At 48.5% G+C, this 18,288-nt stretch overlaps 1 protein-coding gene across 1 annotated transcript; it reads right to left on the bottom strand.

Annotated features, from left to right (window-relative positions):
• Window positions 1-6,144: 6,144 nt before the first annotated feature.
• Window positions 6,145-7,469, bottom strand: LOC123157042 (RING-H2 finger protein ATL3). The gene has a single exon (XM_044575272.1). The coding sequence runs from the start codon at window positions 7,341-7,343 to the stop codon at window positions 6,381-6,383; it is 963 nt and encodes a 320-aa protein (XP_044431207.1). The 5' UTR covers window positions 7,344-7,469; the 3' UTR covers window positions 6,145-6,380.
• Between the last annotated feature and the right edge of the window lie 10,819 nt (window positions 7,470-18,288).

The raw sequence follows: 18,288 nt of genomic DNA, 5'->3' as shown, positions 1-18,288 counted from the left end.
TTCCCTGTGGGAGCAAAATGGGTTTTCGTTTGTAAGAGGAATGAGAACAATGTGGTGGTGAGATATAAGGCGAGGCTTGTAGCACAGGGATTCACGCAGAGACCCGGCATCGATTATGATGAAACATATTCTCCTGTTATGAGTGGAACAACGTTCCGATATTTAATATCACTGGCAGTGAAAATGAATTTGTCTATCCAACTGATGGATGTTGTGACTGCATATTTATATGGGTCACTGGATTCGGATATTTACATGAAAGTTCCTGAGGGAATGAAGCTTTCGAATCCAAAGGCTAATCGCAACATGTATTGCGTAAAGCTTCAAAAGTCATTGTATGGCTTGAAGCAGTCGGGAAGAATGTGGTATAACCGACTGACTATATTCCTTCTTCAAAAGGGTTACTCAAATAATAATGTTTGCCCATGTGTGTTTATTAAGAAATCTAAGAATGGATTTTGCATTATTTCTGTGTATGTGGATGATCTGAATATCATTGGGACTACACAAGAAATACATGAGGCAAGTAATAATCTTAAGACAGAATTTGAGATGAAAGATCTGGGTAAGACTAAATTTTGTTTGGGCTTACAACTTGAACATCTTCCTTTAGGAATACTTGTTCATCAGTCTGCTTATATCCAAAAGATTCCTGAGAAATTTAATATGGATAAAGCATATCCATCGAAAACACCAATGGTGGTTAGATCTCTTGATAGAGATAAAGACCCATTTAAACCTAAGGGTGATGATGAAGAGGTATTAGGACCTGAGTTTCCTTACATCAGTGCTATTGGAGCACTAATGTATCTAGCGAACTGCACCAGACCTGATATATCATTTGCAGTAAATTTATTGGCTAGATTCAGTGCATCACCAACAAAGAGGCATTGGGTTGGTGTGAAGAACACTTTCAGATATCTTCAAGGCACCAAAGATCTTGGTTTATTCTATAAAAAAACAAGATAAGACCATGCTAGTGGGATATTGTGATGCTGGATACCTATCGGATCCCCATAATGCCAGATCACATACTGGTTTTGTCTTCTTGAGTGGAGGTACAACCTTTTTTTGGAAGTCGACAAAACAAACTCTGGTGGCTACATCCACGAATCATTCTGAAATTATTGCTTTGTTTGAAGCATCACGTGAATGTGCATGGCTTCGCAGAATGATAAACTTTATTGAAAGTACAAGTGGGGTTGGATCATTGGAATCACCCACTGTTATCTATGACGATAATGCTGCATGTATTACACAGATGCAAACAGGTTATATAAAGAGCAATATTACAAAGCATATTTTTCCTAAATTATTTTATCCCCATGAGTTACAGGAAACTGGGGAGATAAATATTTTGCAAACGAAGTCATGTGATAATCTTGCTGATTTGTTCACAAAGTCATTACCAAGTTCTTTATTTGAGAAGTACATCAATGGAATTGGTATGAAACGAATTCGGGACTTGCAAAGTTCAGGGGGAGTGTCTCCCTGAATGATAGTCTGTTTGTGATCCTCGGATCTTTGATATTGCACTCTTTTCCTTTATAAGTTTTTCCTAAATGGTTTCTTATGGAAGGTTTTTAATGAGGCAATAGTAATACGTGCATTATGATATGTCGGTTTCTCCTAATTTTTCCATTGGGTTTTTGGAAGGAGTTTTTGATGACATATTGTACATATCTCCTCATATTTTTCCTATAGGGTTTTTGGAGGAGACTGATCATGGTGTTGATGATGTTTACAAGAAATGAAAACAGGAATTAGGGGGAGTGTTAAGATTCAGTTAATTAGTTTAATTAAAGGGAAATCCCAGCTTTTCCAAACCGATATGCGGTTTCTCCCCCGATGGGTCACGTCCTAATGTAACGGACGCGTCCTTCTAATCTTGCCTCTTGTAAGCATCGCGACTGTGCGACATGTCCCCTCCGGACATATAAATATGTACATCATTGCAGTCAATCAGATTAGATCAGTGATTACTGTTTATTCGCACTGTTACTTTACACTTTTATTAAAGTTCCATGCATGCCACCAACGGGAGACGAAACTGATGGTAACCACGCCATTACACCATTTCCCTTCAACTCCCTCATGCCACCCGTTTTCCTCCTAATTGCAGCATATATATAACCCCTGTTTGGGCATTGCATTGTGGTGACCGGAACCTGATCTCCAGTTAGATCACCTGCCAACGCTTGCTGCTCTCGCGAACGAGCGGCTCATCGGCAAGTGCAGGCAATGGCAGAGGAGGTGGAGGGTTCCAGCCGTGAACACCGACCAACCACAGAATCCTCCTTCCTCATATAAAAGATCTACCTTCTATCCATCGTAGGGTACGGCAGCTGGACGACGATCTCCACGTGATGACGCTCCTACGGTGCGGGCTGGCCGCTCGCCGCCGCTGCCGACTCTCTGTCACGACCGCTAGGCTGCCTCGCCTCTGACGTCTCATCTCATTCCGTATGATAGCCTCACATCCGACGGGTCTCCGGCTCCTCCACGAATCCCTCGGACAAGATTTTCACCCGTTGCAACCCCCATGCCGGTAGGCTTTTCAGGCACGACTGTCGGCTTCCTCGCCTCCGACGGCTCTCCGAGTCCGGCACAACAGCGAATCCGCATTGCTGCTGTCTTCGTCTCCATGCGAAGAAGCTAGCTGCATTGCCGCTGGGCTGGCTATCTTTCTTTATGGGCCCTGTTTGGATCCCTCCGTTAGAGTTACATTGAGTTAGTTTTGCCTGAACTAACTTCAAAGAATCCAAACACATGGGTTAGTTTCAGCTAGTTGGATCTAACCCATGTAAAAAAACTAACCCGGGCGAGAGGTGCTAGTTGGGTTAGATTTTCTAGGGCCCACTGAAAAAACAACTAAAAAAATCCCCCTCCCACACCAGATCTGAAAGGAGTGTCCTGACTCCTGAGTGTCGCAATGCAGTGAGGGCCTCAGCCATGGAAAGGAGATTAACAGCCACTGCTCAGAGAAGTGCTTGATCCAGCTGTTGCGGCGAGCATTCTGCGGCAATGATAGCCTTTTTTTGGCAAGCTATCCTTCTGCGGCTGGGGACGAAGCCATTTGGCGAGCATTCTGCGGCTGTGCTCCTTCCTGTTGGTCATGCGAGATGTCCAACTTCAGACTACAATAACAAGCGGGTCATGTACTCTATTCTTCAGTTTTTTCCCGTGACTGCTAATTATAAAGAAAAGATCACATCAACAGTACACAGGCCAAATAATAAAGCACATGTACGTAGTAGGAAAGGGAGTTTGGTATTAAGCGTCGATCCCCTTTCCTCCAAACACTCCGTGATAGCATTTTACTTTTTCCGTCTGATATGACATCCATCTGTTCAAAAAGTATATATATATATATATATATATATATATATATATATATATATATATATATATATATATATATATATATATTTCAGAAAGAGTTTAGACTGGACTGGAGAGTGAGAATATATTTTATGTACAAAGTAGTTTTTGCCATTTGAGGGCCTCAGGTCTGTCATTCCACTTTGCAAGCTGCTGATAGTACTTCAGGAATAACATTTAAGTGACAGCCAAAATCTACGGATGTGTGTTTATCTACAGTCATAACACACTCATTCTATTATTATGTTATGCAAGAAAGATGTAAATATCTTCCATCTAAACATGTTCTTGATTGTACAGACTTTTGCGTACATTTAAATTTATTAGATGATGTTATGAAATTTAAACCTTTCGGCCTAACCGGGAGTATGGACATGAAAGGTTCATTGTTATTAGCCATAGTTCTGTTAGATGACTTGGAAATTATTCACGATGTTTGAAACACCATCAGATGCACGGTACGTTTATATTTGTTATCACATGCATCTGATATAATTGGTATTCTTTTCCTCCCAAATTTTTTTTTTTGCTCACATTTCCCGCAGCCCACTGTGCCCTCTCTAAAACCGAAGCCCACTGCGCCCTCTCTAATCTCTCGGTGATGATGATAGGGCCATAACATCCGTGCGTGAGAGTCAGGTCGGGAGCACAACACATGGCCCATGACGAAGCCGTCGTCCCCAGGCCCCGGGCCCGCCTCCTCGCGTCACGCGCGCAGGGCGGGATCCAATGAACACTCCAGGCGCGCACGCCACGGCACGCATGGCGGCACGGCCCCCCTCCCCTCCGCGGTGCTCCCACGGCAGCGGAAACCGGGATCTGTTCCTCCCGATCCGCGCGCGGTCTGGCGCGAGTCTCACGCACCCCACCGGCGCCACCGCCTCCTCGCTCGCTCGCGCGCGCACTGTTGCTCGCGTCGGTACGTGTAGGAGGCTCGTGCGTGCCCCGCGCCTACGATCCGTCCGTCCCATACCACTACCAACGGACGTGCCGCGCCGCACTGACCTCGACCGATTGATCGCTCGACTGATCGAGCCGTTGCTGCTGCCTGCCCTACGCGCGCGCCGGGGTCCAACCCCAACTCCTCGCTTGCCGCACACGTCCCCCACGAGCCACGAGGGAGCGACGCCGGCGCGGGCGCAGGCGGGCACGCCCACGCCGCCGGGGACCGGCATCGCGCGTGCCCACCGCCACCACCCGGACCCGAGGAATTGATCTCGCAACCGCATCCCCACGCACGCCTGCTGAGTCATGAGATACAGTTGCACCACACACTACTGCTACACCTGACCCGGCCCCTCTGCTCTGATCCTCTCGCACATTTTCGTGCCGGCAACTCCGACCGGCTGCCCCCTAGCCTTCCAGATTCCCTCGCGTCTTCTCCAACCCAAAACTAATCATCGGCAGCTAATCATAGCGAACGTGGCAAAATGTATCGGATGTCAATCTGGCTAAGACAGATTACTCCAGTACGTATTATTATACGCGGCTCACACGTAGGTTATCCACTTGGGGATCGATGAGGGGAGGGGGAGGACTACGTGCGTACACACGACAGAGCAAGCAAGCACGTACTCTACGTAGAAACGGCAAGGAAGCTTCAGAAAGTGATGCCGGACCTGATGATGAGATGCCACGAATCCACGATGACTGCGCGCGATACATACGACTAAATCGCATCCCTCATCATTCCAAGAGATTAGATCGCACGACTTAACCACACAATCATCCCGAGCAGTACTCCATTAAAACTGCATATACAATGACGACGTAGATATACAGCACATGTTTAATTGATAGATAGATAGACCGGGTTCTCCTTGCCGCGAAATGCAGGGCAGTAACGCCTGAATGTGCACTACTACTACTTCGTAGACAAGTTAGGGCAACTTGTATTAAGGAGAAAAAAAATGTACTATAAAATAAAGAGAATGGCGAGTGAAAACAGGATATACGTGCTTGTTGCCCGGAAAGAGGCATGCTCGGCAGTAATACTACATGCATGTAGTACTAGTTCATCCTTCCTCAAGTGCAACTTGCCTTAGAAAAGGAAGAGGTTCATAAACAAGTAAAAAAACATAAGCAGGATATACCGTGTGATTTGATTAAGTGAAGTCAAAGTTTTGTACCCCTGCGCGTCCCCTGTGTCAACACACGGGTCGCCGTGGCGTGTTCGACCGGCAAAGCTGAAACAAACGGGTAAAGAAGAAGAATTTCTTCGACGGAAGCGACTTCGAAACGACAGACTACTACCGGTAAACTTTCTTCTTTGCCAGTACTTGGAGCCTGGAAGCAAACTGGTTCGGAATTTCGAATTTTTTAAGACTTGGACGAGGCGACGCTTCAAGGCACTGGAACTCGTGAGGCCGCTGGCCAGCTCCCAGCTGCAGTGCCGGGTTGAGGTGCTTTCCTCACGCGGCATTTCAAGATAGGCCGGGCCTTTGTCAGTTAGGCGCAGGCGCATTTGGTGTGCCCTTGCTTTGCTCCTCCTTTTCTCCCTCGCTGATGCGGTTCATGACTGACTTCAGGGATCGCATTGTCTCCTTCCAGCTGCGGAACTACTACTTCTTAACTCGGTCGTAATAATTTGTTATCTAATCACAAGTACAGTCAGTCACAGACAAGGTGACTTTTCTTTGGAGCTGGTGGATGAATGTGGCAATGTGCTGCTGGTGAGGCATGAAGAAGCAGAGTTCAACTCAAACACATTCATCTCACTGGTCTCCAGAGAAGTAGAAGAGCAATCTCATCAACATTGTACTATGAACAAAGCCAATCAATTTCATCAATGATCCATCGACATCAATAACCAATCAGTGACACCAATGCCAAACATCTTTTTGTTTACATCAGAATTTCTGGCCAAAATCCTTGGCGGAAAAGAGAAGAAGAAAAGAGAATTAAAGGGGAGAAGATGAAAGAATGAACACATGTATGTATAGACTCTCCGGTGATCGGCGAGGCGAGCCAATGCGCCAGAGAGCTATGTAGTTTTCGGATCAGTTCGACGCCGGAGGTGTCTTGGGCGTCTTCGGCGGGCGTCCGGCGAGGCCCTGCTCGATGTCGCCGCGGCCGCGCGGGCTGGAGGAGGACGCGCCCACCACGGCCTGCTTGCCCCTGCTCAGGAGCCGGCGCAGCGAGCGGAGCCGGGCGGACATGGGGGACCGCAGGTCGCTCGCCGGCAGCGGCGTCGCGGGGGACGACGCGGCGCCCACCGCCATTGCCCGGGTGGGGATGTCGATCACCAGGTTCTCCTTCCTGCGCCCGGAGGCCGAGGAGCTGGTGGAGGCGGCGGCGATCGGGGGCGCCGGGGCAGGCGGGGGCGGCATCCCTCCGAGGCCGCCGTTGGAGACGTCGTCGTGGGTGCCCCAGAAGAGGACGTTGGTGGGGAACATGGGGAACTCCGGCGTGGCGTGGTCCTCGCGCGGCACGCGGGGGAGCCCCTCGGCGGCGGGCTCGGCGTCGGCGCCGACGGGGGCGCGGCAGAGCGGGCAGGTGTCGTGGGAGTGGAACCACATGTCGATGCAGTCGACGTGGAAGCGGTGGCCGCACTTGGGCAGCGTCCGCACCTTCTCGCCGTCGGCCACCTCCGAGAGGCACACCGCGCACTCGAGCGCGTCGCGGCTGCTCCTCCTCCCGCCGCCGGGCGTCTTGGGCGAGGCGCCGCTGCCGTATACGGCCACGGGGAGGGTCCGGAGCACGGAGGCCGGCAGGCCGCGGCGCGGGAACGGGGAGTCGCCGACGAAGATGAAGCGCGAGGAGGCCGTCCCGGCGCCGTTGAGCATGGGGTTGGCCCCCAGGAAGCGCTTGGCGTAGAGGTAGAGGAGGAAGACGAAGACGACGACCATGAAGAGGAAGATCACCGCCGCCAGCAGCACCCCGTTGCTGATGGCCAGCTGCGACGGCGGCCCCGCCGCCGCCGCCGCGTCCGACACCGTCGACGCCGGAGGCGAAGAAGACATTCTGCCCGTCTCAAGTCTCAGCAACAAAGTGACTCCCGTTTCCCGGCGACGATGGCTGACGGCGCTCTGGCAACGGAGAGAGGAAGAAGAGAGGAGAAGAGAAGCAATGGAGGAGGCCGCCTGTGGTGGCACGGTATTTGAAGGGGGGGAGCGAGTCTAGTCTAGGCGGCTAGCTTACGGGAGGTGGACTTTGTCAACTAGTGGTTGGGCTCTCTCAGCGAGGGAACAGGGCCTGGGTCGCGCGGTCTGGGTTTGACTGGGCCGTTTCGATGGTGATGCCGGGGCCTTCTCGGCTCGGCCGCGACGTGCGCCGGCGGCCTCCGGGAAGCATCCAACTGGCGGAAGCGCGGGCAGCCGCCGCCGCGGGATGTGCGGGAAACTGACGTCGCCGGTGACTGCTGACCTGACCTCGCCGGTCACGGTCAATGTGGCTTCCATCGCCTTCCTGCGAATGTACAGAGCCATTGCGCATCTTTTGCACGGGCCATTCGTGCTGCTAGTAGAAATATCATCCGGATAAAAACCTTGGTCAAACAGTTACTTACTCCCTCCGTTTCATAATGTAGTGCCTATAGATTTTTACAGAAGTCAAACATTACAAATTTTGACCATGTATATAGAGAAAAGTAGGTATATCTAGAATACCAAATGCACCTCATTGGATACATCGTGAGTTATATTTTCAGAATATACATGTTTGGTATTGTAGATGTAGACAATTTTCTCTATACACTTGATCAAAGTTGGCAAAATTTGACTTTTATAAAAATCTATAGGCACTACATTATGGAATGGAGGGAGTATTATACTAATGTATGCTTGGAATTCAGCTCGACATGCGTCAGATATGAGCTATGCACAGCCCGCCATGTGCCGACTAAGAACTCAAGCTGGTAACGAATCTTATGTTTTTTGTCTTATTTTTATATAAAATGCTTGCCAATTAAGAAAAATGTTTCTAGAAATGTTTAGTACACTGTTTTTCACTAGTTGATGGACATCAGGTCGATGCCAAGATGACTTGTGTAGTGAAAACGTGCGTCATGTGTATAAGTCGTCGCGCTGCGGCACAACCTTTTAGCGTGAGTTCCTGAGGCCGTAGCCGAAGGCTCAGATAAAAGCCTACACTTCTTACTTATCCTTGTTTCGAAGTTATCCGCTAGATGAAATTTTGCCACCGCTATCCCGATATTAAATAACTTCTCCCGCAATATTGTTCGACATTTATTATATGAAGGGTTGTGTGTTTCGGAACACTCGTGTTTCTTTCTTTTCAAATCTCCCACGAGACAAGCATCGCAAGGGAAGCTAACACATGTCTACAAAATGATGGCATCGCGATGACATTGTCTAGCAATCTGCATTCCCTACATGCTTGGGTGTTGCTTTGTGCTATATATTCATATTCTGACCGAATAACGACATTTAAAGATGATATTTGTCGTTGTTTCCAAAATCATTTTTTGCAGGAACGGTAGTATGTTTTATTCTGCGTAGAACTAGCTTGAGCTCCTATTTTAGGGTTCTTTTGCATTAACTAAAAGTGGGGTTTTCATTCTTGAGAATCCGGCCATTTCGAAGAACACAAATTATCCATTCAGCCCAATACCGATACATCCATGGCAAAACTTGAATAGTGAGAAAACATTCATCATAAATGGAAATGCATCTCGAATTGTCAGATACTACAAGGGACAACAAAAACTGCTGAGCCATACACTTTCCTTTGTACTAGGGTTTTTGCTAATGTCCCTAAAAAAAAGTTTAAAACCGAAATCCTAACAGCAAATAAATGCTATGATTGCTGGAGCCAATAATTTCGCAACGGATCACCAACGGCTCTGTGATTGAATGCACGCTGAACGGGCGGGCAGTTCGTTGTTTGAATTTCGTACCAGTACCAGAAAATGTGAAACGGAGCGTAGAAAAACTCGGAGTACTGCCATACCGGCGACCAGCCAGGCAACGACGTGCTGACCCGTCCGTTGCACTGTGAGAGCCCACGTAAATAACAGTGCACGTTTAAGGTGGTGGTCCATGTGGATGTGGTGCGGTGCAATACCTTGATGGCGTTTTAAATGCAACGGACATCATCTCTGCCGCTCCACAGAACGTACGGGGATTGAATTACAGAGTAGCAGTATTTCCTGAATCTGCGCCGTGCGTTAAACTGCAAAAACATTTTATATTTGTATAACATGTGTATTTAGAGGGAGTAGATTCGAAAGAAATTTCGGAGAAGCCATGGCATCAAAAAAACAAGTCTGGAGATTTTTTCCCACCCCCCGCGTTGTCTCCCTGAGGCGACTCGGGCGGGCACCTCACCGGCCGGCGGCTAAGCCCCTTCCCCACCCACATCCCCTCGTCGCCGCCGGCTAGCGGCGGCGGGATCCGCTCTCTCCAGCGAAGCTCGCCATACAACACCCCCGTTTTCCTCACTCCACCTCCCACCATGTCGGCCATCTTCTCCGCTTACCCGGATCCGACCGTCCTCCCCACTCATCCGCCTCGGTGCTCGCTGGATCTGGCTGAGGGCGCCCTTTGCGGCGTGTGGCTGCCTTCAGGTTGATGCCCCACGCGGATCCAGATTCATTTGCGCCGCGACCACCTCCGCTCGATCTGCACCGCTCTCCCCGGCTCCGTCTGCACCGGCTGCGCGACGTGCGCTCTGGGTGGCACCCCTTCGTTCAGTGCGTGCCCCCACCGCGGTGGTCATCAGGCTGGCTCGGGGTCTTCTACCTCTGTGCCCGTGTGCCGCATCCCTTCGCTCCGGCAGAACTCCCCTCCTGCGTGTCGTGCGTCCTGTTGTTCGCAGCCCGTTGCTCTAAGCCACCCAGGCTGGGCTGCGCCGCCGCTGGCGTGGCGTGTGCGTCTGCCGTCGCCCCCACCACCCCTCCCTCAGATCCATGCTCATGGGTGCTGGGTGGATTGTCGCGGTTCCCCTGCCTCGGGCGGGCCATGAGGCTCCGACGCCCTCGGTCTGGTCGCCTACGCGGCTGGGCATTACAGCTGCGTCTAGTTTGTGCCCGTGTCAGCCGCGTTTAGCATGGAGGACTGCTGCCCCTGCCCGCAGTTCCCTCTGACCTTCGGCTCTCTGTCTTCAGGAGAAATCTCTTCGCTGGTTCCTTGCCAGCGGCAGCAACGGCGACGCCTTCCCGACACCGCTTCATCTTCTTGGAGGCGCTGCTGTGGAGTTCAGTACAGCTATGGTTTTGGACGAAAGTCCTGCGATGATGGCGCCTGTGGGCGTCATTCAACCTTCCTGAAGGTATCGCGAAAACCCATGCTTCAATCCACTCACCTACGCCCTCACATCCCATCATCGAATTTTGTCTCTCCGTCGAGCCAGTCACCGTCATCCATCCATTCATCTGGTGTTCGTCTTTGGTGTTGTTCCCCGGTGTCGGCCATGTTGTTGTGCATGTTCAAGCCCCTCCCAAGGTGGCCATTGTGCTGCGGTGAGCTTAGCGCTCTTGGTGTTGTTCCGGTTCATCTTTGCTCTTCGACGACACAAGATGCCTCCCCAACTCGCTAATCATCCCAAATTCCTATGGCGGAGCTCCCAGTCAACGTTCTTGTTGTCACTCGTTGGTTGTGGATGCTCCTGAGTAGTGTCGTGAGGTTCGGTATGCACGTCGGTGCGGTGCGTTAGGTTGCTTGCTTAGTCTTGGTATTGTGATCCTTCGATGACACCCCTCTTCTACTTGTGCCTCCGTGGTGTTGGTCGTTTGGTTTGCTAGCTAGGCCATCCTTGTCCGGGGCGTATTTTTTCTTCTCTTCTTCAATTATTGATGTGCGTCATTTTTTTCTCTCTTCTTCTGTAACCTTGTTGCTTGTACGGTTTTGGCCCGGTTTTCCTTATAAACGGGGTCAATTTGTTTATGTTTCGATCCTGTTTCCCTTATAAACTGGATCAGCCAAAGTTAAAGGGTGATTCTTGGCTTTGGCAGCTTTTTGAGCAATATATTCTGGTGGGGACCTCCCCCCAGATGACCGTTAAAAAAAGAAATTTGGGAGGGGCCAGAAGGGAGGGGGGGATTACAATAAAAAATAACACCTGTGAGGATAGAAGAGAAAAAGCAACATGATTGTTACATTGGATATGCAGGGCACAGATGCGAGTTGTAAATTTACACCGACAAGTTCTAGAACTTGAAGAGCAATCTGAACCGTTTATCTCTAATCCGATGCTCCTTTTTAGTTATTTTTTCCTTCACTCTTTCACGTCAAACGGCTTTTCTATTGCATAGTTTGGCCCCGTAAGAGCATCTCCAGCCGCGCCCCAACAAGGCCCCCTCACGCGATTTTTTGGCTGCCGGCGCCAAAAAATCGGCCCAGTCGCGCCCCCAAGGGCCCAGTTTTCGCCGGCTCGGGCTGAAATTGGCGCCGGCGGATCCAACCCGAACCTGGCGCGCTGGGGGGCGCTGGGGGGCGCCGGGCGAATCGTTTTTGCTGCGAAGAGCCACGGGCCCCCTTTGCCAGCGACTCGCCTCTCTTCTCGCCGCTTCGTCGTCCTCATCGCCTCGTTTCCCGTGGTGAATCAATGCCAAAGCTGCGCGCGCTGCCGCGCCGGTCAGCCTCCATTGATTACTCACGGGCGGCGTAGTGAAGGACGGGTGATGCGCGTCCCCTCGCCCGCTACGCGTAACGCATCGGCCACACGTACTACGCGGCGCCTCGGCCTATCACTAGTAGAAAAAGGATCAAACGTGAAGCACATTAGTGCCGGTTTGTGTTTGAGCCGGCACAAATGTATACATTAGTGCCGGTTCCAACGGCTAGCCGGGCCGCTCTCATTAGTACCGGTCCGTGGCTAACCTTTAGCACCGGTTCGTGCCACGAACCAGTACTAATGAGAGTGGTGGCAGGATGTTGTCAGTCTAGGCCCCCTCCAGCACCTTTAGTACCGGTTCGTGGCACGAACCGGTACTAAAGGTCGTCCTACATAAACCCTTCGTCCACCCGAGCTCGCTCTGTTCTTCCCCTTTCCCCTCTCCTCTCTGTTCTTCCCCTCTTCCTCTCGAGCTCATCACATATTTTGCCCAAAATTTGTCAAGATTTGAAGGCCCCCATCCATTCAAATGATCACAAAGGTTAGCAACTTTGTCCTTTCATCTCTCATTGCTAGATTAGCTCTTGCAATGCTTTATATAGTTATTAATTTGTGAGTTTAGTAATTTGGGAGGAAATATATATATATGTGCTAGTATTTGATTTATATGCAATTTGAGGTTAAAATAACATTTAGTTTGCATATGTAGGTGTGGTTTACTTAGTGCCTTTTAAATCTCCGTCGTAACCACCGTCGATCGCCCGCACCGTCCCGTCGCCGGCACCACCTTGTGGTGAGCCTCTTGTTCATGAAATTTTATATAAAAAAATTGATGTTTGTGTGATTTGGATATATAGTTACTCGTATAATAATTATCTTACCCGTACGTTGTTTGTTATACATAGTGCCATGGTTTTGATATCCGTCCCCGTCGGCCCTCGTCCTTGTTATGATTCGGATGTGGTATATTCTCTTTTAAAACTATTTGTTGCATTTCGTGTTTATGACAAATTATGCCCATCAAGTTGACATAGATATTTTTATCTAGGAGGTATGTGAACCGGAAATTCCAACCGACCCTATTGTCGAGAGGTTAAATTTAGTTGAAAGAGAAAACGAGTACTTGAAAGAAAAATTGAAAAGAATTGAGGGGGAGAAGATGGAATTGGAGTTGCATGTTGCCGATGTCGTCGATGATCACAAGATCAAGAAGGAGAAAAAGCGCTTGAAGATTAGAAAGATTAGAAAATATGCCATCGATAGTGAGGCTTGGTATCATTATGCTGTTGGATCAATTGTTACCTTAGTTGCGATCTTGATCGCATTTGTTGTTGCATTTAAATGCTTTAGCTAGAGAGTTATTTGTTTGTTGCATTTAAGTGTTGTATGAACTTTATGTATGAACTTGTATTAATTTGGTCTATTCGGTGTTGTGTAATGAAGATGAGCCGACAATGGATGTACGATGACCGATGCTCTCCCCAGTTCGTTGAGGGCGTGCATACTTTTCTGCTTGCGGCTGAGGCAAACAAGCGGACGGATGATTTTATGCCTTGTCCATGTGCTGGCTGTAAGAATGGTCGCAATTACTCTACGTCAAGCACCATTCACGTCCACCTCCTTGAGTCCGGTTTCATGCCCCACCAAGCACGGAGAAAGAGGGGTTATGATGGAAGACAATGAAGAAGAAGAGGACGACGGCACCTATCCTGGCCATGGGTTCCCTGAATATGATGATACAACAATGGGGGAAGAAGCTGAGCCGGTAATGCGGGAAGAAGCTGAGCCGGCAATGCGGGAAGAAGCTGAAGAAGAGGCATCAGATGAGCCCGTTGATGATCTAGGTCGGGCCATTGCCGATGTAAAGAGAAACTGCGCAAGTGATTTGGAGAAGAAAAAGTTGTAGCGCATGTTAGAGGATCACAAAAAATTGTTGTACCTGAATTGCGTAGGTGACAAGAAAAAGCTGGGCACCACACTGGAATTGCTGCAATGGAAGGCAGAGAATGGTGTATCTGACAAGGGATTTGGAAAGTTGCTGGTAATGATAAAGGATATGCTTCCAAAGGACAACGAATTGCCCGAGAGTACGTACGAAGCAAAGAAGGCTGTCTGCCCTCTAGGGTTAGAGGTGCAGAAGATACATGCATGCCCTAATGATTGCATCCTCTACCGCGGTGAGTACGAGGATTTGAACGCTTGCCCGGTATGTGGTGCATTGCGCTATAAGATCAGCCGCGATGAGCATGGTGATGTCGAGGGCGAGCGCCCCAGGAAGAAGATTCCTGCCAAGGTGATGTGGTATTCTCCTATAATACCACGGTTGAAACGTTTGTTCCAAAACAAAGAGCATGCCAAGGCGATGCGATGGCACAGAGAAGACCGTAAGAAAGACGGAAAGTTGAGAGTACCCGCTGACGGGTCGCAGTGGAGAAAAATCGAAAGAAAGTACGGGAAGGAGTTTGTAGATGACGCAAGGAGCGTATGGTTTGGTCTAAGCGCAGATGGCATTAATCCTTTTGGGGAGCAGAGCAGCAACGATAGCACCTAGCCTGTGACTCTATGTTTGTATAACCTTCCTCCTTGGTTGTGCATGAAGCGGAAGTTCATTATGATGCCAGTGCTCATCCAAGGCCCTAAACAACCCGGCAACGACATTGATGTGTATCTAAGGCCATTAGTTGAAGAACTCTTACAACTATGGAATGGAACAGGTGTACGTGCATGGATGAGCACAAACAGGAAGAATTTGACCTAAAGGCATTGCTGTTCGTGACCATCAATGATTGGCCTGCTCTCAGTAACCTTTCAGGACAGACAAACAAGGGATACCACGGATGCACGCACTGTTTGGATGATACCGACAGTATATATTTGAATAGTTGTAAGAAGAATGTGTACCTGGGACATCGTCGATTTCTTCCGAGCAGGCATCCCGTAAGAAAGAAAGGCAAGCATTTCAAAGGTGAGGCGGATCACCGGACGAAGCCTCGCCACCGTACTGGTGCTGATGTACATGATATGGTCAAGGATTTGAAGGTGATATTTGGAAAGGGTCCTGGCGGACAATCTGTTCCAAAGGACGCTGACGGACGCGCACCCATGTGGAAGAAGAAATCTATATTTTGGGACCTGCCATATTGGAAAGACCTAGAGGTCCGCTCCGCAATCGACGTGATGCACGTGACGAAGAATCTTTGCGTGACCCTACTTGGCTTCTTGGGCGTGTATGGGAAGACAAAAGATACACCCGAGGCACGGGAGGACCAGCAACGTATGCACGGAGAAGACGGCATACATCAGGGTCATGCAAGCTACGCTCTTACCAAAGAAGAGAAGGAAATCTTCTTTGAATGCCTGCTCAGTATTAAGGTACCGTCTGGCTTCTCGTCGAATATAAAAGGAATAATAAACATGGCAGAGAAAAAGTTCCAGAACCTAAAGTCTCATGACTGCCACATGATTATGACGCAACTGCTTCCGGTTGCATTGAGGGGGCTTCTACCGGAAAACGTTCGATTAGCCATTGTGAAGCTATATGCATTTCTCAATGCAATCTCTCAGAAGGTAATCGATCCAGAAATCATACCAAGGTTACAGAATGATTTGATGCAATGTCTTGTCAGTTTCAAGTTGGTGTTCCCACCATCCTTCTTCAACATCATGACACACGTCCTAGTTCACCTGTGCCAAGAGATTAACGTTTTGGGTCCTGTATTTCTACACAATATGTTCCCCTTTGAGAGGTTCATGGGAGTCTTAAAGAAATATGTTCATAATCGTGCTAGGCCAGAAGGAAGCATCTCCAAGGGCCATCAAAATGAGGAGGTCATTGAGTTTTATATTGACTTTATTCCTGACCTTAAGCCGATTGGTGTTCCTGAATCGCGGCATAAGGGCAGACTGGATGGAAAAGGCACGCTAGGAGGGGAACAAATAATATGTATGGACGGACATTCTCTCACTGAAGCACACTACACAGTTCTATAGAATTCCGCCTTGGTGGCCCCGTATATGGATGAACACAAGAATTTGCTACGCTCCAAACACTCGGAGCGGTCTGATGACTGGATTACACGTGAACAAACCAGGAGTTTCGCCAGCTAGTTGCAGACACGTACCATGCATGACACCTCTATTGAAGATGACCTATACTTGCTGTCCCAGTTACCATCTTCGAATATAATGACTTTCAAAGGGTACGAGATAAATGGTAATACATTTTACACGATCGCCCAAGATAAGAAGAGCACCAACCAAAACAGTGGTGTCCGCTTTGATGCAGAAACCAAGACGGGAAAGGAAACATATTATGGTTATATACAGGACATATGGGAACTTGACTATCGACGTGGTTTAAAGGTCCCTTTGTTTCGGTGCAAATGGGTCAATATGACACGAGGCGGGGTAACGGAAGACCCGCAGTACGGAATGACAACAGTGGATCTCAATAATCTTGCGTATGCAGACGAACCATTCGTCCTAGCCAATGATGTGGCACAGGTTTTCTATGTGAAGGACATGTCTACCAAGTCAAGAAAAAGAAAAGATAAGGAAGCGAATGCATCGTACGATGAGCCAAAGCGGCACATAGTTCTTTCTGGGAAGAGAAACATCATGGGAGTGGATGACAAGACAGACAAGTCAGAAGATTATGAAAAGTTTGATGAAATTGCTCCATTCACAGTGAATATTGACCCGAGCATCCCGTTAAATGATGAAGATTTTCCATGGTTACGACGCAAAGGGACACACGCGAAGAAAAAGTTTCACACCCAAAGATCTGGGATGTGATCGGCTTCACTAGCTATCATCACTTTCTTCTGTGTTTCGCACCGAGCGGGGAATCTCTGTAATAGTTAGGGTAGTTATGTGTTTTGGCATTTGAAACGCGAAGAAATTTTATGTGCAAACAAATTCTTTCATGCATTTACTGATTTTTAAAGTTAAGTTATTCACAAACTAGTGATTCACACTAATTTCAAATAATTGAAAATTTAAACTATTCAAATTTGAAAACTACGGGCACTAACAGAAAGTTTGTAATTTTTTGTACCTAAAACAAAAATGTTCACAAAGAAACTCTAAATACACAAAAAACAACAACACAAAAATAAATAAAGCAAAAAAAATAAAAAAAAGCCCTAACAGAAAGTTTGTAATTTTTTGTACCTAAAACAAAAATGTTCACAAAGAAACTGTAAATACACAAAAAAACAACACATAAATAAATAAAGCAAAAAATAAAATAAAATAAGCCCGCCTACTAGGCCAGAGCGGCCTGCATACGACTAGAAACCCAACCTGTCGTTGGGCCAGGATGCAGGCCCGCAAAGGCCAAGTGGGCCCATAGGGCTGCAAAGAACACGTAGGCCCAGTAAGCCTGCTTTGGAGAGGAGCTCGAGAGAGCGACCGCACGTGGGTTTATAAACCAGTGCGGTCGCCCCTCGGCTAGCGAGGTGGGACTAAACTTGCCGCACCGCACCTGCGCCAGCGCACCCCCTTTAGTACCGGGTTGTGGCACAAATCGGTACTAAATGGGGGGCCTTTAGTACCGGTTTGTGCTACCACCCGGTACTAAAGGGGGTCGCTTCCCGCCGCTTGGCCTGGCCAAAACATGCCTTTAGTACCGGTTGGTGGTTCCAACCGGTACTAAAGGTGCCTTCTATATATACAACAGCTACGAAAATTTCAGTTTCCCTCTCTGTTCGTTCCTCTGTCTCCGTCTCCATCGCCATCGCCGCCGCCCTCGATCGTCTCCATCGTCGCTCGTCTCCGTCGCCGCCCCCGTCCCCGTCGCCGCCCTCGTCTCCGTCGCAGCCCCGGGCCCGTCCCCGTCGCGCCGTCCCTGTCCCCGTTGCGTCGTCCCCGCCATCGCCTCGCCGTCGCTTCGCCGTCGCCCCGCCGTCGCTCGCCGTCACCGTCGCCCGCTGTGAGCCCTCCCCGAGCCCGTACACACACACAAGCATGTTTAATTAGTTTAGATAATTAGTCTTTAATTAGTTTAGATTATTTAGATTATTATTTTGTATGTTTAATTAGTTTAGATTATTTATATTATTATTTTGTATGAATGCATGTTAGATGGATATAATTAGTGTTTAATCAGTTAGAAATTAGTGTTATATAGAAATGTTAGAAATTAGTGTTATATAGAAATGTTAGAAATGTTAGAAATTTTAGTGTTATTTAGATTATTTAGATTAGCATAATTAGTGTTATATAGAAATGTTAGAAATTTTAGTGATCAAAATCCAATCATTAAAAAAATGTTACTTTTTGCGGGCATATAGCTAGTATTTGTTCTCGACGATGCCCGGCCCGCATCCTCGCCGTCGACCCGTCCGCGACGATGTCCAGCCGACCCATGTCCGGGACTGGGCTCCGCCGGGC

The sequence above is a fragment of the Triticum aestivum genome, chromosome 7B, assembly GCF_018294505.1.
Source record: "Triticum aestivum cultivar Chinese Spring chromosome 7B, IWGSC CS RefSeq v2.1, whole genome shotgun sequence".
Lineage (NCBI taxonomy): Eukaryota > Viridiplantae > Streptophyta > Magnoliopsida > Poales > Poaceae > Triticum > Triticum aestivum.
The sequence above is the reverse complement of the archived record's forward strand: the minus strand, read 5'-3'. Positions and strand labels throughout refer to the sequence as shown.